The following is a 27,024-nucleotide window of genomic DNA, read 5'->3' as shown; positions in this document are numbered from 1 at the left end:
AAAAACGAATTGCATTTCTTGTTACTCTAATGCCATCTTGTTGTTGTGTCAAAATCCATTCATTTAACTCTTCTTCGAGTTCTGGAAAGGATGCTACATCTCCACGATGGGCACGTTTGGTTTGGTGATTTTTTCAAGACTGTCTTTTTGCTTATGCCAAAGTCTAATATTACTCTCTGCTACACCAAATTCTCTCATAGCAACACTGTTATTATGTTCTTCTGCAAACTGCACAACACGCAATTTAAATCCTTCTTCAAAAGATGAACATTTATGTTTCTTTTGAAGCACGACGGAAAATGAAAATGAGCCAAATTTCTTTTGGCTCATTTTCAGGCTAGGTTTGTTGAACAAATAATATTTAAAATGAACTGTGGTTAAACTGATATAACTGTGCTAATATCCTGCCAAGGGGGTGGGATATTAGCACTACTTACATTACTGGCTTTATGCGCAGATACGATGTGCGCTCGGTCACCGAATATGAGTGAGTCAAGTAGATTTGGTTGCATAGTCATTGGGTAGTATATATTGTGTGTGCAAGTCTAGTAAAATGTTATATTTTTTAAGATCCGCATATAATGTGCACCCCTAACTTTAGACCATAAATTTTAACCATAAATTTTTCGCATTATACACGATAATATACGGTACTTACTTATTACAATAAGGTAACTGCTTCCATGGACAGAGGAGAAGGATACACACTAATATACTTAGATTTTGCAAAAGCTTTTGATAGATTACCTCATGATAAGTTGATAGTCAAACTGGACTGGATGGAGTTTGGTGCATTGGATTGGAGACTGGCTATCTGATAGGTTGCAACAAGTTGTGTATGGCAGAGTGATATCCAGGAAAAGGAAAGTTACTAGCGGTGTGCCTCAAGGGTCTGTTTTAGGGCCATTGCTGTTTAACTTTTATATTAATGATATCGGTGAAGATTTGGATGGAGATAATCAGTTGTTTGCAGATGATGCAAAGTTGGGACAAACCGTGAAGAACAGAGAAGATGTGACTTACAAGAAGACTTGAATAAATTGAGTGATTGGGCATGGGAATGGGGATGTGATTTCAATGTTGCAAAATGTAAGGTTTTAAAATTTGGAAAACAAAAATGGGATGCAGAATTTATGATTGGTGAGGATATGGAGTGTGTTGGACACAATAGTGGCATAATATTGTGCTGGGCACAATAGTCCTTGAAGGACTATTGTTCCCAGATTTGGTGATAACTTCTGGAATGGCATATATGAGGAAAGATTGAGAAGGTGCAACTTGCAGAGTCTGGTGGACAGGAGGAGGAGGGGAAATATGATAAAGACCTACAAATTATTAAGGGGTTGTTATAAGATCAATGCTGGAGAGGTTCTGCAGAAAATAGTGGGAGATCAGAGAAGAACCAGAGGTCATCCCTGGAAGCTGTATAAGGAGGGTGTGAGTAGGGGAGTGAAAGGCAGGTTTTTTTCAAGCAGAATTGCGAATGATTGGAATGCCTTGCTTGAGAGTGTGGTGTCTGCAGAGAATTTAAGTGATTTAAAGCATGATATGATGAGTTGTGTTTGATAAAAGGACCTCCTAGATGAGTCTTTGACTCCATCAGGTCTTGGGTAATAATAATAATAAGCAAACAAAGTTTGCACATGTCTTGTTTGCACAAATCGCTTCATGACTAGGCTACTTGTAAATAGAGGCTAATGACTTTACGTCAATTGCCTTAGCATCCCATAATGCACTGCGCATATCCTTGCAGACATGTAGAATGTAAGCATTATGCAAGGGACCACTACCCATACTGGTTTCGACCTTTATCGAAGTCATGTCAGTGGGAGACACCCAGAAGTGATACCAAGGTTGAAGTAATGCATAGGTCATATTTCTATATACAGGTTACCAGACTGCTCTAGATTAGAGATTATTATTATTAGTATTACGATTATTATCATCGGATGTCCATGGAGTCAGAGACTCATCGGGGAGGTGCACACAGTGATCACTCACCGAGCCTTAAACTGATTCAGCATGTCTACATTCAACACACACTCAGGCAATGTATTCCACTTACCAACTACTCTCCCTGCACATAACTTGCTCCTCATCCTTTGCACACACACACACACCCTCCTTATAAAGTTTCCAGTGATGGCCACTTGTTCTACCCCTCTCTCCCATTCTATGAAAAATCTCTTGTACTTCAACCTGATAACAACCCCCCGACTAGCTTATATGTCTTAATCGTATCCCCCTCCACGTCTTTCTTCTATTCACGAGGCTTTGCAACTTACATTCTCTCAATTTTTCCTCATACTCCATATTTCAGAGATCACTGACCACTTCATGAATCTTCTCTGGATCCTTTCCAACATATCTTCATCACCATGAAAACCTGGTGACCAAATATGTGCAAAATAATCCATACAAGGCCTGATCAAAGCCTTATACAATGGTATCGCAACCTCTATTTCTAAATGTCAGGGTCCTGTGCATCATTACTATTATCTGATGTAATGTCTTTAGAACTTGTTCAATGTGGCCCCTGAATTTCAGGTCCTTGTCTGCCATCACTCCTAGATGTCTTTCACACCACCTTCTATCTTTATAGTCTGTTTCACATTCATTGCCTTGTTGTCTAATAATATATCACACTTCCTACAGATAGATGTCACTAAAAAAAAAAAAAAAAACGCTAACACCTTTTTTTATTATTCCTGTATAGGGAATAAAAAAAAAAAAAAAGATGTTAGCGGATTTTTTTTTTTAAGTAGGTGAGGCCGTTTCAGCCCTATCTAACTTTTGGAGACTCAGTGGGCAGTTCAATTTCCACTGGTATCTAATCAGGGATAGCTTTCTCAAGGCTATCACTAATTAAGTGGCATGCAGTGAAGAGAATGGCTCAACAAGTGCTGCCATCTCGTGGTCCCTAACACAATATATTTAATGTCTGAAATAGTGTGGGTTCTATAGTCGATTTTCTTGAGTTTACAGGACGAAAAACCTGAGTTTCCAGGAGAAAAAACCCTCTTGCCCGTGCCAGAGATCGACTAACTTGGAAACCGGTCGAAAAAAGGCTTGGAAAAATATTTTCTAAGCCTTTATTTTCTATAGACTTGAAATCAAGTCTTCCTTCGTGCAGCCAAGCATTGTGGTGTGCAAACACCACATCCTACACAGGCTCCGTTAGATACATACATAGACAGATAGATGTTGAAAGTTCTTTCACATCATCATCAAATTCCTGGTATATACCCTCAAGGGGTGTACAGGATATGATAGTACTACCTGAAAAATTTACATCATTACTAACATCCTATCTACAATTTTCCTCCAAATCAGTCTGTTACCTCTCAAGACTCCAATATTATCAGATCTTATATTTCCAGCTTCAAAGGCACTTTTTACTATATTAATCCACCTATATCTTCATCTTCCTCTGGATGTCTTTCCTGCCAATCCAGCAGAGAACACTTGTTTTGCTAATCTTTCCTCTGCCATTCAAGTGACCATACCATCGGAGATTAGCTCTGATAATGAATTCCTGGATGTTGACAATGTCAAGTTCTTTCCTAATATCCTCGTTTTTAATATGATATTGCAATTGATGCCATCTGTGCATGCTCCCAATCTTTCTAAGCACTCTCATATCTGCAGTCTCTAGTCTTTGATCAAGTGTTTTACTTCTGACCCAGCTCTCAGATCAGATGTTTTGGCTAATTTCTCTCTTATTCCATATGAATTTATTCAATTGACTTCTTACCATACCAGCTTTGTTGATTCTATTGTCTATTTTCATATTCAATTTACCATCTTCACTAAAAATCGTGCCTAAGTAGCTGGAATGTTTTACTTATTCAATAGGTTCTGCATTCACAGTGCAGTTGATATTTTCAATGCTTCTCCCTATTTTCATTGTCTTTGTCTTTTCAGTGTTGACCTTCATACCATATCTATTACAACAGTTATTCAATTTAGTCAGGGAATCTTGCAGACTTGTAGCGGATTTATTTAGAAGTATGACATCATCTGCATAAAGCAAAGACCTGAGATTAACATCTCCAATTTGGCCAACCAGGCTCACTGAGCCTGGTTGGCCAAATTGGAGATGTTAATCTCAGCTCTTTATTTTATCTTTATTTTAACCAAAGAGCTGAGATGTTAATCTCAGCTCTTTGGTTAGCATATCCACTTTCCAGCAAAAAGGCTGGAGGTTCGAATCCCTCCATGGGCATGGATGTTTGTCATTGTCTGTGGAAATAGTAGTGGTGGTCCTGGTCGGCGGTAGATAGCATTGGTATAGTTTCAGTCAGTTGGTGGATTGAGTGGTAGAGACAAGAGTTGTAGAGCAGGTGCCTCCCTCGATGAGTCTTTGGACTCCCTGGAGGTGTCTAATAATAATAATAATAATAACCTCTGCAATTTTGATATCAGATTTAATACCATTTTCCTTCAAAATGTGATCCATATAGATAATGAATAACAGAGGAGATAATGTACATCCTTGCCTGAAACCAGATTTAACATTAAACCACCTTCCTTACCTCCTTCAATTCTAACTGCTGACTTACAACTCAAATAAAGGCTAAGTATTGCTTGATATAATGCCCCATTTGCACCTTATCACATGCCTTTTTCAGATCTACAATAACTTAAATACAGATGTTTGTTGTATTCCCATGATTTCTCAACTATATGTTAAAAAGTGAAAATCTGATCCTGACAGCCTCTGTTTGACCTGAATCCAGCTTGTTCTTCACCAAGCTTCTCTTCCACAATCCTTCTCAACAGTTTCTCAAGTAGACTTGCATATGTCTTACCAGGTACACTCAGTAATGAAATATCTCTGTAATTCTCACATTCAGTTTTATTTCCCTTTTTATATATACTAGGAGACCTCTACTCCAATTATAGGGTATTTGTCTCTCTTTTCAGGCCTTCTGAACTATGCAGTGCAGCCACTGTAAGTTCAGCATTTCTGGTCGAATATCATCTACTCCTGCTGCCTTTCCACAATGGCTTTTTCGACTTCAAGTATGGATATGTATTCCTGACTGTATGCCTGTTGAGTATTTGTTACTATGCTATCATCACTGCTTGTTTCATTTAGCAATTTTTCATATCTTTTTCTCCCATTTTCATGTCAGCTTTATCATCTCTAATTCCTTTTACAGCACTCTTTCCTCCATTTCTAAGCTTCTTCCACAACCTCTGGATTATTTTGCCGCCTTCTTGATATTTATTTTCTATGTTCTTGCCAAAGTCCTCCCATGACTTTTGTTTAGCTAGTTTTACATGGTATTTCGCTTTCTTACATTTGTCTCTGTATTCTCTAAGAGCAAAAGCTGACTTATTTGCCAAGAACTTTTGATATGTTTTCTTCTTTTCATTCACTGCCTCCTTAACTTCCTGTGTCCACCATGGAGTTCTGATGTTCTGATTTTTCTATCCTTGCAGACAACCTCACAGCATGCCTCTCTGGCTGAATCAGTTAGTTCTTTCACATGGGTATACTATAAATTAAAGATATCAAGAAATTTGGGATTTAGCCGACCAAATTATATTTCTATCAGTTAAACCAAAATACAAAATGATGGTACAACATGACAAAATTTCATGTCGGCTTTGGCGTCGCCCGGTTAAACAAGGCCCCCTTTGTTTTTGCCAGGGAATCAGGCCAAACAGCAAAAAGTCAGCTACTGGAACAAATCTGAAAACACACCTCAACTCAACGTCACTAGAGTTAAAGATCGGTACTATCAACATAAGACGCCTGAATGGCAAAGAAATGGAGCTAGCTGAGGAATTAGATAAGTACCAGATCGACATAATAGGGGTGACTGAAACAAAAAAGATAAAAACTGGTGAGATCTTTCTGAGCAATAAATAGAAAATGTTATATTCAGGCAATGACAATCAAGGAAAAGAAGGAGTAGCCATAGTATTCAACACAAAATACGAGACTCATCTTCTTGAATGGCAGGCAGTCTCAAGTAGAGTGATTTGGGCGAATATCAGAATGGAGAACCTGTGGAACAAGTAAAACATTTCAGCTACTTAGGCACGATTTTTAGTGAAGATGGTAAATTAAATATGGAAATAGACAACAGAATCAACAAAGCTGGTATGGTAGGAAGTCAGTTGAATAAATTCATATGGAATAAGAGAGAAATTAGTCGAACACTAAATTAGCTGTATACAAGACAGTGTTCAAACCAGTTTTAACTTATGGATCTGAGAGCTGGGTGAGAAGTAAAACACTTGACCAAAGACTAGAGCCTGCAGATATGAGAGTCCTGAGAAAGATTAGAGGTGTGAACAGATGGCATGAATGGCAATATCATATTAAAAACGAGAATATTAGGAAAGAACCTGACATTGTCAGCATCCAGGAATGCATTAGCAGAGCTAATCTCAGGTGCTATGGTCACTTAAACAGAATGAGCAAGGAAAGATTACCAAAACAAGTGTTCTCTGCCAAGTTGGCAGGAAAACGACCCAGAGGAAGACCAAAATATAGGTGGATTGATACGGTACAAAGTGTCTTAGACAATAGAAATATAAGATCTGGAAATATTGCAGTCTTGACAAGTAACAGACTAATTTGGAGGAAAATTGTAGATAGGAAGTTAGTAATGATGTAAATTTTTCATGTAGTACTATCATATCCTGTACACCCCTTGAGGGTACATGGCAGGAATTTAATGATGATGATGATGAGAAATTATATTCTTGGGTTCATTCTTTATCCACTTTGGAATGGCTTCTGATTTGTTGATACTTATTTATTTCTGCTATGGGAATGACAGTACTCGCATTCATGTTTTTTTTATTTATTTATTTATTTTTTTATTGAAGTTTTAGTTAAGATATTACCTCTGTCACTTTGTAGAAAGGCAAATGTTTCGTATGGAATTCATCTTTCTGGCTTTTAGTAGGCTGAAAAATCCATGACTAAAAGATTGTATTTCAGATGTGACCTCAAGAAAATTAATCTAAATTATCAAAATCTCTTTTGATAATATCGGGAAAAAAAATTAAGACCAAATTTTCACATTAATGTGGTGTTTATTATCATTTGTACTATTTCTATGGCTCCATACAGTATATTTGGATAATCAGGTAATTGTTCTTTGTATAAGGTACTACTTACGCCTGATTTGGATTTCTGTGCACAGATCTTCTCACCTGGCTATATTGGTAATATGGAAACATTAGAGAGAGAGTGCAGAAGTGAGTGACTAAGGCTGTCTCAAAACTCTGGAATATTGAGTATGATGACAGATTGAGAGAATGTGGTGTTCAGAGCTTGGTGGATAGGAGGAAGAGGGGTGTTGTGATTGAGATACATAAGTTGGTGAGAGGATCCTTTCTGACAGATGTAGGGAAATTATTGCATAAGATAATGATTGATAGGAGAATGAGATGTCATCCCTGGAAACTGTGAAAAGGTAAATGAGTAAAGAAGTGAAAAGGAGATTTTTTTGAATGGCAGGTGGTTAATGAGTGGAATGCATTGCCCAAGTGGGTGGTAAGTGTTCCAATTAAAATACTCTGTATTAAGAGATAGATGTTGAAAGTTTTTCCACTTGGTTATATTATAAATTAAAGATGCTAATAAATTATATTATTAGCATTTTTAATTTATTTATATATTCATATATGTACTTGGATAAAGGATTAAATCAAGAATATATTTCTTGGTATCTTTAATTTATAAAGTGCTCAAACACTAAATGTCTTTAAGGCAAGGAATGAAAGTTATTGTAGTCTATGATAGTTCAACCTCCTGTAATGAGTTTTCAGACACTATGGAGGCTTGGAAGTAATACTAATAAGGAAGATAAATATGAAATAGCATATGTGATTTTTTGTTTCTGATTTGTTACAGTTACTAAAAATAAAAAGCCAAAAAAGCTTTAGTTTGGCGATTTAAAATGATATAAGTAAAGTGAATATTAAATTCAGCATTATTTCAAAACCAAATGGTTCACGCTAAGGCACCTTGTGAATGCCGGTGAGTGTATTCCCGTAATCTCTCTGGTCAACTTTTGTTAAAATTAGTTTATGGAATTTTTCCTGTTTCGGTCCAGAGCTCTTTAACTTTCCCTGATTTGAACAATAATTATTTTTTTTATTCCTGTAATACATGTGATATTGTAACTATTTGACATTGCTGTTTTGAGTGTCTTTTCTCTTCTTTAATTATCTTCTGTTTTTCACTTTCAGTCTAGTATCTCCAGACACAATGAGTGAGTAAATCACATATGTAAAACCTCACAAATTAATGTCCACTAACACAGTATGTAGGTATGAAATGAAGGTGAAATGAGAACATATGGACATGCAAAAAAGTGAAAGTCAAAATGAGTAGCACTTCCTAATATTTAGTCGCTTTTTTATTTGTTATTATTACTTGCTGTGAAGTCGATTAAAAAAATATTGTTATAATATTATAGTTTAAATTCTTATTTTCTAATGTTATAAAAGTAACATATTTCTGCTTTCAGTTGATTAAACAGTTTATTAGTCTAAACCAAGTTGAAGAAGATGAAATAACTATGGACTATGAGAAGACTCTTGGCTGTTCAAAAAAGTAAGAGTGTGTGTATATATATATATATATATATATGGGGTTGGCAAATAAGTTCATTCGGTTTATGCATTAGTACAAGTTTATGGCGCTTCACCTGTCGCTATCGTTGCGCTACCGCACAACGCTATTGCGCAGTTGAAAAGAGATTTTTCACATATCCTTTCAGTGAATTTTCGCTCAGCCTACTTCAGTTGCGTGTGTGTAATATATTTTTAGAAATGGAAGGAAATAATGTATTTCCTTCCATTTTATACATTACCGGCATATTTTGCTTTTTTATTTCAAAAAAGGCAGATGAGCTGCGGAGGCCCATAAAAAAATATGCAGCGTATGTGGGGATGGTGCCTTAACAGAATGCATATGCCAAAAGTGGTTTGTCAAATTCCATTCTGGAGATTTTGACGTCAGTGATGCACGTTGCGGCAGTCGCCCGACCAAGGTTGATTCAAGTTGGGAAGTATATTGTCGACAAAATTCCTTCACAAACAATGCAGGAGATTGCTGCGGTACTGAACATATCCCATACAAGCATTGAAAACCATTTGCACAAGCTGGGATACGTTTCAAAACTCAATGTTTGGATGCTGCTTGAATTGACTTAGGCCAATATGACTGCTCGCATATTCATCTGTGATTCGCTGCAACGTCGCCAAAAAAATGACCCATGTTTGAAGTGGATGATTACGGGAGATGAAAAATGGATCGTGTACAATAATATAGTACCTAAAAGATCATGGGGGACATAAGAGCAAACCACTGCAAACAACCTCGAAAGTGGGATTGCACCCAAAGAAGATCATGCTCTCTGCGTGGTGGTGGGATTATAAAGGTGTTGTCCACTACGAGGTGTTATTGTCAAGCAGAACGATTGATTCAACTGTCTATTGCTCACAGTTAACGTGACTGGCCCGTGTAATTAGCACAAAACGTCCTGAATTGACAAATCAGAAAGGAGTTGTCTTTCACCACGACAACACCAGACCCCGCACATTGTTAACAACCCAGAGTAAATTGTTACGTCTTGGTTGGGATGTTTTGCCACATCCTCCGTATTCACCAGACCTAGCACATTCCGATTACCACTTATTCCGATCATTGCAGAATTCTCTGGACCAGAAAACCTTTGCTATTTGCACCATTGCCTGCAAATGAACTCTGCGATTTAATTGCATTGATGGTACATGACTTGTTGAAAGTGTTCCACTTGGTTACCTTGGTAACCTTCAACAACTATCTATCTCTAATCCAGAGTATTTTAATAATAAGGTATGACACTCATATATGAAAGTGACTTCTACATTACTTCAACCTTGGTATCACCTCTGGGGTCTGGCTTCCACTCATGAGACCTCAATAAAGGTTGAAACCAGTCTAATTAGTGACCTTCCCATAATGCACAGCATTATACATGTCTGCAAAGAGATGTGCTTTGCATTATGGGATACTAAGGCAAGTGATATGAAGTCATACCACCTTTACTACGAGTTTCCCCAATCCTGAAAATACTTCAGGTGCAAACTTTGTTTGCTTACACTTAGATAAAGAATTAAACCAAGTATATAATTTCTTGGTATCTTTAATTTATGATACATGACTTGATCGAGACTGAAAACAAGAAATTTAGTGCCGTTATTTTGATCTTTCTGATGGAAAATGGTAAATCACTAAAAGAAGAAATCAGCAAATTAGCAGGCGAAGCAACTTTGATTGTAGGAACGTTGTCAAGTGCCATCGTTTTGGACCCATAAAGAAAGGATGGAACCAACTCTCCACTCCTTAAAAGTGACTTACAACACACCAACAAGCACATCTAAACTAATAATAGCAATTAATAACAAGTTCAAGGACACTTTCCACGAATAGTGCATATGTGCTTGACCTGATCTAACATTAGACTAGAGACAACAAGGACGTCATCTTCAAAAACAACTTGAAGAAAAATGCCAAAATGGAGACAACAGTTGAATCATTAACTACAAACCAAATAGATTAGTTGCAAAAACAAGTGACACCACTAGTAACTACCATGGAGACCAGTACGCATAGGAAATGTGCAAAACCCTTGGGGGTCAAAATATGTCCCACAGAACTGTGCAAATCCACTTCACTAATATTTTTTGCCTCAACTTCAACCTTAAAATGTCCACTACCATCTTCAGTCTACCAAACTCTACTTACTCTTTTTGGCTGAAACTCAAATCTCATCTCCCTCCAGCACTATTCATCTCAACTTCCAAATTAACACTCTTTAACTCCTTTCGACCCAAGGGTGGCATCTGCGCATATATACACTCTGATATACATTGCCAAAGAGCACCCACCTTAGAATCACCCAACTTTGACCTTCTTTGGATGAAAAATCCCTCAGTCAAATTCATTTGCTGTCTATCACTCCCCTAATGCCACCTGAGTTCTTTAATTTCCCCTCTTTAAAAATCGATTTTCTCCAGTTATACTTTCCTAACTGCAAAATCATCCTCCTAGAAGATTTTAATGTCCACAAAACAACTGACTTTCCTCCTCCAGTTGTACAGATCTTGCAGACAAAGATGCTGAAACATTTACCATCATTAACAACCTTGCACAAACTGCTCACATGTCAGGCAAAATACCAGACCTCAGGGTAATTCTGACCACAATCTAGTGCTCATCTTCTTTCCCATGCAACAACGCTTACACAGCCACTCTCATACAAGAGTAGTTTGGCATTATAACAGTGCCAAGTAGGGTCACGTCCTTGACCTCTACGCCTCATTCCCATGGTTGGACTATTGTTTCCAGTCTTCCATCCCAAACATATGCACCAAAGTAATCCTCACGGCATGGAAACATACATTCCCCACACTACTCTGAACTGGCATCTGCTAACTAGACCCTGGATCTCCAGAAGATGTACCAAGGCTGTACAAATGAAAAATCAAGCATACCACAATTGGATTATATCTAGAACTACAACCTCCTTTAGTGCTTATACCGAAGTCCAAAATGCAAGAAAACTATCGATGCTACCAAAACAGAGTTTGAAGGAATAAAAAGCTGGAAACCAAACGGCTGCCGAGCCTTTTGGTCTCTTGCACCAGAACTGATTCATCCTGTGCCTCCCATATATACTCTCTTACTCCACTGGTATTTATACCACAGTCTGGAAACTGGCCTATATTCAACCCACTCCCAAGATAGGTGACAAATCACTGCTATCTAACTACTGCCCGATCTCACTCACCTCTGTCCTATCTAAGGTAATTGAGAAAACCAACAATTCCACTCTCCTACACTACCTTGAAGGCACCCAGCTAATAAGCGACCACCAGTATGGATTCCTTTGCTGCTAATCAACAGGTGATCAACAGTTGCATTTGATATCTCCAAAGTTTTTGACCAGCTCTGGGACAGAGGCTTACTAAGCAACCTCCATCATTTAGTCTGTCTCAGAGCTTCTGCATTTGGATTGCCAGCTTTCTGTCTAGACGCACACTACGTGTGATGGTAGATGCCAGTGTTCCAGAAGCTCAGCTCTTCCCTTGGAGTTAGAATCGCTCTCACATTCTGAACGTGAAAGGGGAGGGGATTGTATGTTCGGTCCTTCTAGTAACAACCTTCTCAGGGAACTAGCATGAGATAATTCCTCTAATACCCTTTTCTTTCTTTGGCCAGCATATAGCACCCATCCAAGTTGTTGGATCGCTTTTTGTATATTACTTCTCGTAATTCATCACGCAACCCTAACCTGAACTGTTGGAAGGCTATCCAATCAAGATGAGACCTTTCCTCCACGGACTCTCACTCTCATAGATCGTGTAACGGAGAGCAGACTGTTCAGAAAATTAGTCACATCTTCCCCTCTACCTTGTACACACTTGTAAAGTTTCCAGGTTCGGAAGGGACCCCTCTCACGGGAATATTTGGCAGTTAACATCTCCTTAAATTTTTCATAGCTTAATGTTTCCTTAAGTATGGGGAAGTGTGGAAAAAATTCTTAGCTTTCCCCACCAGCTTACTACGCAGCAAGATTAGGAGTTGGAAGTCCGTCCACCTCCTTGCCTTTCTCAACTCTTCAATGTAGCTAAAAATAGCTAATATGTCATCATTCTCTTCTACGGAAAACTGTGGAAAAACTTCTTGAGGAGTGATGGTCCTGAAAAATTCTCCTTCATCCATGTTTGAACTAGATGGCAGGCTCATTCTTGTAAATAGATTTACAAATTTTCAATATTATCTTATACTTAGTATAGCTAATTAAATTCCTCCTGCACCAAATTCATTTGATTTCCAGCCAAAACCAACCTACCTAGATTTACAAATTTAATTTGTTTATGATTAATTTAGTAAATCACACATCCTGTTGGCTGCATCATTGCTATTTTTATATTTGTTGTCTGTTTTATTTTTTAATGTTATTCATTTACATATATGTAAAACTCTATATTTCTATATTGACTTCCTCTTAATTACTTTTTCAAAGATAAATCTTGTCTTGTTTAACCCTCAACTATATCCTTTGTCCTCTGCTACTTTGTTGTAATCCTTCGTGGCCTCTCCTTCAATCTTAAATCGTGTGCAAAGTCTTCAAACAAGGAGAATTCTCCCTGATCTATAAATTCTGAGGTCAAGTCCTTTTTGAATCAAGAAAATTTATTTGTTTAGCTGCGCCATCTTGATTTCTATACAAGAGAGAACTTCTTGTCAGGGATTTGACCTACAGATTATCATGATTCCAAATATTTATCAATGTTAAACAAGCCCTTACTAATAATTCTAAACAGCAGTCATGACCGTTTCCTGCGTTTTTGCTTATACCGGTTCGATATTCTTAGCAGGTGGTGCATTGGCTTTGAAGATCATACACGTATTTTGGGTTAAGAAACAAAGAAATTTATTCATTCTAAAATACAATACATGTTAATCAAAACTATGCTAAATGAACGTCCCTAAAATTAATTATGCAAAAATTTACAAACAAAACCTAGTTCCCAATCGGTATCTCTCATTAGGTGATATTAACAAATCCAAACTGTCCTTAACCCGATTACTTAACACAAATATATCGATGAATGCCCTATTTCTTTCTCAATTAATGCACATACAACACATCGATTTCAAATTAACCTTAAACTAATAACAATTTCTGTAATTCTACACTTCTATAACTATAAAGTTTCTGCCTATTTTCACTGTCATCATCTTTTTAATGCTGATGTTCATACCAAATTTAATAACAATAGTTATTCAATCCAGTGAGAGAATCTTGTAGACTAGTAGTGATTTTATTCAGAAGTATAACATTATCTGCATAAATAAAGAACTAAAATTAACATCATCAATTTTGATATCAGATTTAATACCACTTTCCTTCATAATGTGATCCATATAGATAATGACTAAGAATGGAGATAATGTACACTCTTGTCACACACACCTGATTTTACCTCAAACCATCTTCCTGTACTTCCTTCAAGTCTAACTGCAGACATAAATAGAGTCTGCTTAAATAGAGACTATGTATTGCTTGATATAATGTTCCATTTATACCATATAACTGTAGTGTTTTGAATAGCATTCCTCTTGGCATCTTATCATATGCCTTTTCCAGATCAACAAAATTTAAATACAAATCCTTGTTATATTCCCAAGATTTCTCAATTATTTGTCTTAAAGTGAAAATCTGATCCTGTCAACCTCTATTTGCCTGAATCCAGCTTGTTCTTCACCAAACTTCCATTCCACAGTTTTTCTTAGCTGTTTCTCAAGTTTCTCGTATACTTGCATAAATCATTTCAGGAACACTAAGTAGGGAAATATCTCTGTAATTCTTGCATTGTTTTATTTCCCTTTTTATAGATGGGTACTATGAGAGATCTGCTCCAATCATCTGGAATTTTACCCTTTAACCAGGCCTTCTGAATTATGCAATGCAGCTACTGTAAAACTTTTATACCTCCATATTTTAGCATTTCTGGTTGAATATCATCTACTCTAGCTTCCTTTCCACATTTCAGGTTTTTGATGACTTTTTCTATTTCAAGTATGGATATGTATTCCTGACTGCATTCCTGTTGGCACTGCTTGTTTCATTTAGTGGTCTTTCAAAGTAATTACTCAAAGACATCTAGAATATCTTTGTCTTCAATTTTCATGTCACCTTTATCATCTCTAATTCCTTTTACAGTACCTTTCCCCCATTTATAAGCTTTTTCAATACCCTCCAGAATATTTTGTCACCTTCCTGATATCTATTTTCTGTTTTTACGAAAATCTTCTCATGACTTTTCTTTAGCTAGTTTTAAAGAGTGCTTTGCTTTCTTACATTTTTTTCTGTATTCTCTAAGAGCATAAGCTGACTTACTTGCCAGGAACTTTCCACGTGCTTTCTTTTCCTTCACTGCTTCTTTAACTTTCTCAGTTCTCCATGGAGTTCTAATTATTTTATCCTTACAGACAACCTCACCACTTGTAGGATTTTTAACATTTGTTAAAAATCTACAAGTTTGGTTTGGTCCTTGTTTTCAAATTCGTACATTTTTTCTTCAATGATGTTATTATTATTATTATTAAACAAGACCTCATGGAGTTAAAGACTCATCTAGGAGGTCCTTTTATCTCACACACATCTCATCATACCGTGTCTTAAACACATTCAAACTCCTTGCAGACACCACACTCTCAGGCAAGGCATTCCAATCACTCACAATTCTGCACGAAAAAAACCTGCTTCTCACACCCTCTTTATACAGTTTCCAGGGATGACCTCTGGTTCTCCCCTGATCTCCCACTACTCTCTGTAGAACTTTTCCGCCATTGATCCTATAACAACCCTTAACAACTTGTAGGTCTCTGTCATATCTCCCCTCTTCCTTCTCTCCACTAAACTCTTCAAATTACATCTTCTCAGTCTTTCCTCATACTCGACATTCCAGAGGTCAGAAACTACCTTAGTCAGTCGCTTTGGACCCTTTCCAACATCTCTTCATCCTTCTGAAAACCAGGTGACCAAATCTGGGCACAATAATCCATGTGTGGCTTAATCAAAGCCTTATACAATGGCACAAGAATCCCCCTTATTCTACACGTCACTGTTCTCCGCATCATTCCCAGAAGCCTTTGTGTTGTCTTTACAATTTTGGCAATGTGTCCCCTAAATTTCAGATCCTTACCAACTATCACCCCCAGATCTCTTTTTTCTTCCACCTCCAACAATGTATCCTCACCAAGCATAAATTCTGCATCCCATCTTTGTTTTCCAAATTCTAAAACCTTACATTTTGCAACATTGAACTCACATCCCTATTTCTGTGCCCAATCACTAAATTTATTCAAGGCTTCCTGCAAGGTCACAAAATCCTCACTATTCTTCGTGGTTCGTCCCAAATTTGCATCATCTGCAAACAACAGAATATCTCCATCCAAATCTTCACCTATATCATTAACATACAAGTTAATGATATAGGTGAAGTGTGTGCATCAGGGATCTGATTTAGGGCCATTAATGATATTTAAGGCCCTAAATCATATCCCTGATGCACTCCACTAGTGACTTTCCTTTTCCTCAACATCACTTCCCCATACAAAACTTGTTGATACCTATCAGACAGCCAACTCCAATCCAGTGCACCAATCTAATATCCAACCCCATCCGCTGCAGTTTGACTATCAATTTATCATGAGGTAATTTATTAAAAGCCTTTGCGAAATCCAAGTATATCACTGTGTATCCTTCTCCTCTGTCCAAGGAAGCAGTCACTTTATTGTAATAAGTAAGTAGATTACTAAAACATGACCTCCCTTTAGCAAATCCATGCTGTCCATCAAGGATGATACCATTGTTCTCAACCCAACTCTGGATCCTAGTTCTCACAAGCTTCTCCAACAACTTGACCACACCACCTGACACAGATAGGCCTATAGTTTAATGCTTGAGTTTGATCACCTCCTTTATGAAGTGGTACAATCTTGCCCTCCTTCCACTCCTTAGAGACTTGACCGAGTGCAAGACTCATATTAAAAAAAATGTCGACAGGTGTCAACTCCCTGGCACATTCCTTCAGAATATGTGGTGATATATTATCAAGTCCCACAGCCTTATTAACATCTAGTTTACTCAACTCCCCATACACCTCTTGCTCACTTACAGTCAGTCTCTTCTCCCAATCATCTACTGCTCTCAATCTCTCCATGAAGTCACAATCACAAGATTGAAAGACCTGTATGAACTGCTCATTAAGTATCTCCACCACACATTCTGCAACAGCTGTGTTTATACCATTTTCTCCAATCAATGTCATTCTTCCATGATCATTCTTTCTTTTGCTGGCTACGTATCGAAAGAACTCCTTAGGATTCTTTTTAGCTTCATTAGCTAACTGCTGTTCATACCTCTCTTTAGCTACCCTCACCAACCAAGCCACCCTCCTTGGGTGGTCATTGTAGACCTCATGGAATTGGTTATTTCCACTTCGCTTATTCTGCCTCCACAATGCCCTCTTTCTCTGTATCGCATGCTTAATCTCTATATTCATCCATCTCATGCCTACTTTATTTAACCTTCCTCACCTTTGGAATATATTTAGACATTGCATCTACAAGATAGTTTTTGAAAATCCCCCAAGCTGCATTGATCTCTTTTCCAGCTAACCCCTCATTCCATGTTACACCCACAAGCTGTCTCCTGAGCTCTTCATAATCACCCCCCTTGTAGTTCCACATATACCCTTTTCTCACAGAGGTCCTCACACTGCTGGCAACCACCCAGGTAGTCACCTCATGGTCACTCTCACCGATTGGTGGATGATTTGACACCTCATTTATAATTACATCCTCTGATGAGATGACCAAATCCAAGACCCTCAATCCTCATGTGCCCTCTGTTACATACTGTCTGAGGTAGTTATCCCTCAAAAACTCAAGAAACTCATTTTCTTTACTTCCAGTTGATATCTCATCATTCTAGTTATATTGCCATAATTAAAATCACCCATAATGATCACCCTTTTCATATTTGCTTGGCTAATTTGATTATACATTTCATTATCACCACCACCCACGTTTCCTGGTCTATAACAACATCCAACCAAGTATTTGATTCGATTCACCTCTATCTCACATCATACTGCCTCAAAACCACATTAGAACATATTTTTGTGTAATATAATTTATGAGTAGGCTTGCAATAAATTTATATCCACATTTGGCTGTAGTCAAATTTTTTGCCTATAAATATGAACACTTTTGATATACAGAGTTCATCCTTAGCTTTAGGACACCATTTGTGTGTGTTTGTGTGTATGTGTGTGTGTGTGTGTGTGTATATATATATATATATATATAATATTTTTTAGATTATATACATATAATTTTGATTTTTTTCTTTTATTTTTTGTAGGGCAGCTAAACACTCACGGTAAGAATTATGAACTTATGCTTACAGACTTCATTTAGTGAAAATGTTTCTATTTCAAATTTGTACAAGACAAGAGAGAGAGAGAGAGAGAGAGAGAGAGAATGCTGATTAAATTAATTTATATTTGTATAAATTAAGTGATATGGAAAGTTTTTTCATCTCCCACTTATGTGACTTCAGTAAAGGTTGAAAATAGTCTTGGTGGTGACCTTATGATAATGAATGGCAATATACATTCCTGAAAGGGAGTGTGCTGTACCTTATGGGATACTGAAACAATTGATGTCTTGAAGATACATCACTTGCAACTGTTTGCTTATACTTGATTTATGGAATTAAACAAGAACATAATTTCTTATCATATATAATGTTGCAATGAGAAGTAGTATGTATTTGAACAGTGTTATGAAAAGTGTTTTTTTTTTCTAAATTATATTGTGTAGATTTGTATAATAGTGCTTTTTTGTGTTGGCCAGACATGATATAATCATTGTACTGTGGTGTAGTAGGTTTGAAAAGTGTTCACATTGTTTTTTTATTGTTAAACAAAAATTATGATAATAAAATGGTTGCAGTGTAGCAAAGAAGCGTATGCCAGCAGCATGGAAGGTCTCAACTCGGAGATCAAGTTTTTCCCTGGACTTTTTGCAGTGGATAAGATGCAACAATTGTTTTATGTGTGCATCCAAAAAAGTTAAAGAATTATGGAGTGTTAAATAGAATGATAAAAAGGAAGAATAGTATGGAACAAGTGCAACGAAAGGTTAGGATGTCACAAAAATGAGAACGGTGTTACCGGGAATAATCAGAACATGGATGGGAGTGCTGACAACAGTAATAACAGAAGTGGTGTGGAAGAGCTTAGGCAAGAGTTAATGGAAACGAAGAGTCAAGTTAAATGTATGGAGGAGGAAATTGAATGTTTAAAGAAGAGGATAATTAGTGTCAGCAATGAGGAAGTTAATAAGAATTAGCAAATATCTAAGGATGATAGGATAGGATTACTTTATATAGTGACTCAATCATTAAAAGTGTGGTAAAGGATAAAATACACAAGACATGTTTTATAGGTGGTACAATAAAACGAATATCAGATGCTTTGTATAGAAGGGAGGAACAGCATCAAAATTAGTGGTAGTGGGTACCAACAACTTGAATAGTGGGACAAAAATGTGTTAAGGGATTTGAAGAGATTGTTGCAGGAAGTGAAGAATAATATTGTCATTGGAAAAATGGTTAGTTTGTTGACCCAGATATGACAGTAGTGGACTGAGAAGTATGGGTGAATTGTGTCAGGCAGAGTGTGTTCAATTTGCGAATATATGGAATGCATCTGAATGGATTTGGTGTTGATCATTTGGAATAATTGTTGTTTAATAAGAGTGCACAGAGTCCATACAAAATTTGTACCACTAGGAGTCAGAGGAAAGTTGAGAAGCAGGTTGTGGAAGGACCTGTCCTTCTATGAGAATGTATTTAAAGGTGAGGAAGTGATTATAAAAGTGCAAAGTGATTCAGTGAAAAATGGTGGAGAATCTTAAGAATATAAATGAAAATCATAGTCAGGATCAGGGAAACAGTGATGGTCAGAATGAAGAGAGAAGTGCACTACAGTAAAGTGAGTAAAGAGTTATGTTGATGTAATGACTTCAAAGATTGGGTAATTGTTATTCTTTGTATACTAATGTTGTGGAATATCATAAATAAAGGAGATGAGTTTGTAGCATTGATCAAATCTGTATGCCCAAAGATAATTGGCATAAGTTAAACTGGGTTGACTCAGGATAATATATTGTCAGGACTTGAAATGATAGGATATAGAATTTTCCAAAAGGATAAAAAGATCAAGGGAGGAGGGGAGGGAGAGTATTGTGAATGGTAGCAGAAGAATGCTGTTCTTCAAGAGTTGAAGTAGAAAATAGTAGTATGTGTGAAGATTCTTGAAGCTGTTTCTAAGGTTTTTCACTTGATTAAAGATACCAAGAAATTATATGCTTGATTTAATCCATTATCCAAATGTAAGCAAACAAAGTGTTTGTGCCTGAAGTATTTTCAGGACTTGGGCAACTCATGGTAAAGGTGGTATGACTTCGCATCACTTGCCTTAGTATCCCATAATGCAAAGCACATCTCCTTGCAGACATGTATAATATTATGCATTAAGGGAAGGGTCACTACCTAGACTGTTTTCCCGGTTTAAGTGCAGGGTTACCTCTCCAAAAACTCGTGCAATCACTCAGATCACCCAACAATGAGGAACCTTAGTCATCATTTAACTCAGCGTTGGCTCCCCCAGTGGCAGGCTCACCCCACCCGAGCAGAGCTATAATCTCAGCAGTGGCCCCAACCAGAGCTGCTCATATCTCAGGGAAAGCACTGCCCCTTCTGCGCAAAAGCACATACTGAGAGCCAGACCCAGAAACAGCAATAGCCAAGCTTCAGTTAAGACTGCATTGGCTACAGCATTGCCACAACCACTTCAACACAAAAGTGCCTCCATGATAGCCAGACCCAGAAACAGCAATAGCCGAACCTCAGTTAAAACTTCATTGGCTATAGCCTTGCCACAACCAATTCTGCACAAAAGCACATCCTTTGGAGCCAGACCCAGAGGTGACACTAAGGTTGAAGTAATGCAGAAGTCACATATGAGTTACCTCTGCATCTGGTCCCACTGAAGAGACCTCAATAAAGGTCGAAACCAGTCTGGGTAGTGACCCTTCCCTTAATGCATAGCATTATACATGTCTGTAAGGAGATGTGCTTTGCATTATGGGATACTAAGGCAAGTGATGTGAAGTCATACCACCATTACCACAAGTTGCCCAGGTCCTGAAAATACTTCAGGTGCAAACTTGTTTGCTTATACTTGGATAATGGATTAAACCAAGTATATAATTTCTTGGAATCTTTAATTCTTGAAGTTGTTTAGTGTGAAGTTGAGATCAATAGATTGGAAATGTGATAGTGTATAGTAACAAGGAGAATGAGTTTGTTGGGTTTCTGCAGAATAACTATGTAAAACAGCATGTGATGGAAGCAACACAACGTTTGTTGGTGTTAGATTTGGTCATATCATCATAGGATGTGGTTGTGAATGAGGTATCAACACTGCCACCTGTAGGTGAAAGTGATCATGAGGTAATAGTTTGGAATGTAGTCAAACAGGAAAAAGTTATCAGGAAGGACTATATGTGTAACTATAAGGTGAGTGATTATCAGAAGCTCCATATTCAATTAGCCCAGGAATTTGATGGATATACGATGAAATCAAGAATGATTTCACATTGTCACAAAAGAAGTTATGAAGGAAGTGCAAGACAGTGTGTAGTGAACTGATGCATGAAGAATACAAACTACAGGACCAGAAAGTTGACAAGCATGGTTAAAAAAGAAAAACTAGAATATGAGAGGAGATTGGTCAGTCAGGTCAAAGCTAATCCAAGGGAATTTTTCTGCTATGTGGCAAGCTAGAGGAAAAATAATTATGCTAAGTTGATGCTAGTGGATAGCAATGGTAGCAAAGTAACCACAGCAAATGATATATGGAATTATTTAATGAACTCTTCATCAGTGAAATCTAGTGGTGTGAATGATGATGTGCAACAAGGATGGTCTGAAAAGTTCTCGGCCACCTAACAATGAAAAAACTAATTTATAATTTCTAAATTCGTTTTATTTTTCAACATAATCTCCTTTAGGACTAATACGTTTATTCCAGCGATGCTCTAGTACCATTATCCCGTCCCTGTAAGGGTTCTCAGTAAGATCTGCAAAATGCCCCTCTACAGCTGCAATCACCTCTTTTTTCAAAGAAAAACACTGACCAGAGAGGAAGAGTTTTAGTTTTGGGAAGAGATAGAAATCAGAGGAAGCCAAATCTATGGAATAGGGGGGATGCTTCAACAGTTTATAGTGCAGATCCCTTAATTTTCCCATTGCCAAAATGCCTTTGTGGGCAGGTGCATTGTCCTGATGATAGATGATTTTTTTCTTCTGCAAACCAGGTCTTTTCTCACAGATTTTTTCATCTAGTCTGGTTAAAAGATTGGAATAATAATATATTTATTGTTTTACCCTTTTCAAGATAATTAATAAACAAAATGCCTTTAGCATCTCAAAACACTGATACCATGACCTTTCCTGCTGATTGAACCAACTTTGTCTTCTTTGGCACTGAACAACCAGCTTCTGTCCACTGTTTTGACTGCTGTTTGGATTCTGGTGTGTAATGTCCAAGTCTCATCCATAATAATAAATCAATGCACAAAATAATTTTTATTCTTGTTAAAATGCTCCAAGCACTGTTCATAGATTTTCAAGTTAATGCATTTTTGATCTGCTGTGAGCAAGCATGGCACCCATCTTGTGCAAAGCTTTTTCATTTTGCAATTCTTCATGCGAAATATATCCTACATGTTCTTTTGAAATGCCTATAGCCTCGGCAATTTCATGCACTTTGACTCACCAGTCATCCAATGCCATATCTTACACTTGATCAATGATTTCTGGTGTTGTTACACTTGAAGATGATCCTTCACGTGGATCATCTTCAAGGCTGGTACGGCCACGTGTAAACTCGGCAGCCTATTTCTTAATTATCGAAAACGAAGGAGAAGAGTGCCCATAAACTTTTATGAACTTCGAATGAATTTCTTTTGGTGTTAAACCTTCTTTTACAAAGAATTTTATAACAGCGCGATACTCAATTTTATCCATTTCAAGGGGATACAGACAACACTTTTGCTTCAGACAGCTATATAAAACAACTACTTGATAGAATGACTTGCAATTTCACATCAATGCTTATAACAGATTTACCAACTTAGAAAAAAAAAATCTTGCTGATAGTGTTGTCATCAATGGTCAAGGCTGAGAACTTTTCAGACCACAACCACCCTCTTAGAAGGTAGCCAAGAATTAGGAGAATTAAAGTTGAAAGAGTGAGGGAGTATCGAGTTTTGCTCGTATTAGATATTATTAAGGCTTTGGGAATGGATGACATATCACCATGTATTTTTAAAGAATGTGCAAAAGAGTTAGCTATTCCACTGTCCTAGTTATTTAATGAAAGTCTTGCAGTGGATGAGGTTACAAAGGTGTGGAAAGAAGGTAAAATAATACCTTTCCACAAGTATGATTCAAGAACAGAAGTTTCCAATTATAGACCAGTCTGTATATCTGCAGTTGGGATCAGTGTTGGAAAAATTGGTTAGAAATAGAATACAGAATTTGGTTGATGAACATTAGATTCTCTATGATGGTCATCATGGGTTTATGAAGGACAGGTCATGTTTTAGCAATCTGCTTATATTTTATGATAATGTGATGAATATGTTGGATAAGGGAGAATCATATACAGTGATATTTGTGGACTTTGTGAAAGAATTCAGTAGATTACCACATGATAAGTTGGTGTACAAGCTGCAGAGGATAATGGTAGATAGTATATTGATTAGATGGATTGCAAATTCTCTGTACGAAAGCAGCAAGTTGTGTATGATGGAGCTGTGTCACAGAAAAGGAAGGTGATCAGTGGTGTGCCTTAGGCTTCTGTTCCTGGGGCCCCCCTACTGTTTAACTTGTTTGTTAATAATATTTCATGTGGATTGATTAGGGATCTTCAAATGGTAGGCAATGATCCATAGTAAGGTAGAATTATCAGGAATAGCTGATGTTAATTCTCTAAATGAAGTTTTGAATAGCTTTTAGCTTGGTCAAATGAGTTTTATTCACATTAAAACATTGAAGTTTTAATGTTAATAAATGCAAAGTGTTACACTTTGGGATACAGAGATATAAGGCTACATACATGTATTGGTAGAGCTGTACTTCAGGAGTGGATGAGACTCAAGATCTTGGAGTGATGGTGGATAGTGGACTGAGGTTCTGAGGGCACATCACACATGTTGCAAAGACTGCACATTGTATTGCTGCTATGATAAAAAGTACAGTGACATGTAAATAAATTATATATTTAGTTTAATCCTTTATCCAAGTGTAAGCAAACAAAGTTTGCATCTGAAATATCTTCAGGATTGGGGCAACTTGTGGCAAAAGTGGACTGAGTTCTCATCACTTTCCTTAGTATCCCATAATGCAAAGCACATCTCCTTGTGGACATGTATACTGCTATGCATTATGGGAAGGGTCACTACCCACACCAGTTTCAACCTTTATTGAGGTCTCTTCAGTGGGAGCCAGACCCAGAGGTGATACCAAGGTTGATGCAATGCAGAACACATATTTCCATATGCTAGTTGCCAGAAGGTGTCACACCTTATTATTAAATTACTCTGGATTAGAGAAAGATGTTGGAAGTTTTTTCCACTTGGGTAGACTATAAAGTATATATTTATAATTTAATAAATATATAATTTATTAAATTATATAATATTTTTAATTCTTTATCCAAGTGTAAGCAAACAAAGTTTGCACCTGAACTATCTTCAGGACTGGGGCAATTCCCATAATGCATAGAAGTATACATGTCCACAAGGAGATGTGCTTTGCATTATGGGATACTAAGGAAAGTGATGAGAACTTAGTCCACCGTTGCCACGAGTTGCCCCAGTCTTGAAGATACTTCAGGTGCAAACTTTGTTTGCTTACACTTGGATAAAGTGTAAGCAAACAAAGTGATAAAGTGTAAGCAAAAAAAAGTGTACCAACAAATATGAGTTCTGCATTGCTTCCACCTTTTAATCACTTCAGGGTCTGGCTCCCACTGAAGAGACCTCAATAATGGTTGACACCGGTTTGGGTAGTGACCCGTCATATAATGCATAGCAGTATACATGTCCACAAGGAGATGTGCTTTGCATTATTCGATACTAAGGAAAGTGATGAGAACTTAGTCCACCTTTGCTACGAGTTGTCCCAGTCCTGAAGATACTTCAGGCACAAACTTTGTTTGCTTACACTTGGATAAAGGATTAAACCAAATATATAATTTATAGTCTAACCAAGTGGAAAAAACTTCCTACACTGATATGTAGATAAAAGGAGGTGGTGGTGCATCTATATAAGGCATTGATCTGAACCACATATGGACTATTGGGCTCAAATTTGGTCACCTGTTTTCATTGTAATGCAGAAACACTAGAGAGGGTCCAAAGACAAATAACCAAAGTGATATCAGGATTCTGGAATGTTGGTTATGAAGCGCATTTGAGAGAATGTGGATTAAGATTGGTAAATAGGAGGAAAAAAGGCAATATGATAAGTTAAGGGATTCTGTCAGATTAATAGAGAACAAATTGTAAAAAGATTGATGTTAAGATGGAAAGAACAAGTGGCCATTCCTGAAAGTTGTATAGAGATGTGGTGAAGAGGGCCATGAGTTTGATTTTTTATGTAGAGAGTTGTTAGTGATTGGAATGAGTTGTGAGCGCAGGTAGTGTAAATAACTTCCAAGCTCATTATGATAGACATGTTGCTCGAGTGGGTCTCCCACAATTAGGCTGTTGACTCCATGGAGATTACCTAACAATAATAATAATTTATTTTTGTAAAAGAGTGAAAAATCTTTGTTCTGCTATCTATGATTCAGAGCATTTTAATAATTTTGGGATACACCATTTTTCCACTTGTATGTGAAAAATATACTAGTTCTGCATTGATCCTATTTCAGTATCTTCCAGGTTTTAGCTCCCATTATTACATCATTCTGTGCTTAAATCTGAAACTGCTGCATCACTGTGGCACACATTCTATCCATTAATAATATCAGAACTCGGTATAAGAAAATATTTTGCCTATTCTGCCATGACACTCCAAAATGGGGTACTAGCATGAGGTAATTCTTGTAGAGAGGCTTATACGCTGGTTAAACATGATAACTAATAATTAAGGAATTGACAGTGTACACTGGAAATATAAATTAAATAAACTTTAATATATACTTTCCTTAGGAAAAGCTAAGGAAAGTATATATTAAAGTTTATTTAATTTATATTTCCAGTGTATGCTGTCAATTCCTTAATTATTAGTTAGCATAAGGTAATGGTTTGTAATGTAGTCAAACAGGAAAAAGTTATTATCAGGAAGGACTATATGTGTAACTATAAGGTGGGTGATTATCAGAGGCTCCATATTCAACTAGCCAAGGAATTTGATGGATGAAATCAAGAATGATTTCACATTGTCACAAAAGAAGTTATGCACATTCTGTTTCATAAGTTAATGAAGTTTAAAAATACTCTAACAGAAAGAATCTTGCTTGGAAATTGCATAATGGTCACCTTCAGTAAATGCCATCAAATGTAAGTATTTTAATATCAAAGATCTAATCTGCAATAGCTGTTAAAATAATGGAAACAGTAAAATATGCATTGTACAGCTGCTTTCCTGTCCTGCATATTTCACATCCTGCATGTGATGGGCATTCCATTACTTACTGTAGAAGAAATTCTTTTTTCACAATGTCTCCTTTCCCCTTACACCACACCAGTTAGAAATGGGAAGAGAATTTTGATATTTATAATTGATGATGCGTTAAAATATCATTTACTAAAAAGTTAGGGAAAAAAAAACTTTTGCAAACTAGCAATATAACATATAAAAATGCTTTTTAATGTTTGTTACAGATATTCATCATTCATTCTGATGATTTTTATATTTAGAAAGAAGGATTTTAGGAGATAACAAATTTTGCAAGAATTTATGTAAATAAGGAGACTTATTTGTGCCTATGATCCAATGGAAAGTTCTACTAAATAGAAGTAGAGAAACTGGAAAGATTTTATATTGGTTACAATATTTATTATAATCGACAAAAAATTATTATTATTATATCACACCTCCAGGGAGTCCAAAGACTCATCGAGGGAGGGCATCTACTCTACTACTCCTCGTCTCACTACTCCACCAATCTTCGTCATCTAACACCAACGCCATCTACTGCCGACTACCATCACTAGTACTTTCACAGATAATCACAACATCCATGCCCGCGGCAGAATTCGAATTCGCAGCATTCTGGCTGGAGAGCGGATACGCTAACTACCCGGCCAACCAGGCCAGCTTTCTCACTTATCTTTCT

At 37.0% G+C, this 27,024-nt stretch overlaps 1 protein-coding gene across 4 annotated transcripts in view; it reads left to right on the top strand.

Moving 5' to 3' along the window:
• LOC150099031 (serine/threonine-protein kinase Nek8-like) overlaps positions 1–27,024 on the top strand; it is a 1,046,903-nt gene that overhangs the window by 341,659 nt on the left and 678,220 nt on the right. For all 4 annotated transcript variants that reach the window (XR_016549512.1, XM_090405252.1, XM_090405251.1 and 1 more), the window contains 2 exons: positions 8,502–8,587; positions 17,964–17,981. Coding sequence is in view for 3 of the 4 variants with exons in the window: in XM_090405252.1 (XP_090261378.1) it covers positions 8,502–8,587; positions 17,964–17,981 (104 nt within the window). In the remaining variant the exon portion in view is untranslated. The remainder of the gene's footprint in view (positions 1–8,501; positions 8,588–17,963; positions 17,982–27,024) is intronic.

This window comes from Typopeltis vanoorti, chromosome 15, assembly GCF_054136105.1.
Source record: "Typopeltis vanoorti isolate ZY-2024b chromosome 15, IOZ_Tvanoo_1.0, whole genome shotgun sequence".
NCBI lineage: Eukaryota > Metazoa > Arthropoda > Arachnida > Uropygi > Thelyphonidae > Typopeltis > Typopeltis vanoorti.
The sequence above is the reverse complement of the archived record's forward strand: the minus strand, read 5'-3'. Positions and strand labels throughout refer to the sequence as shown.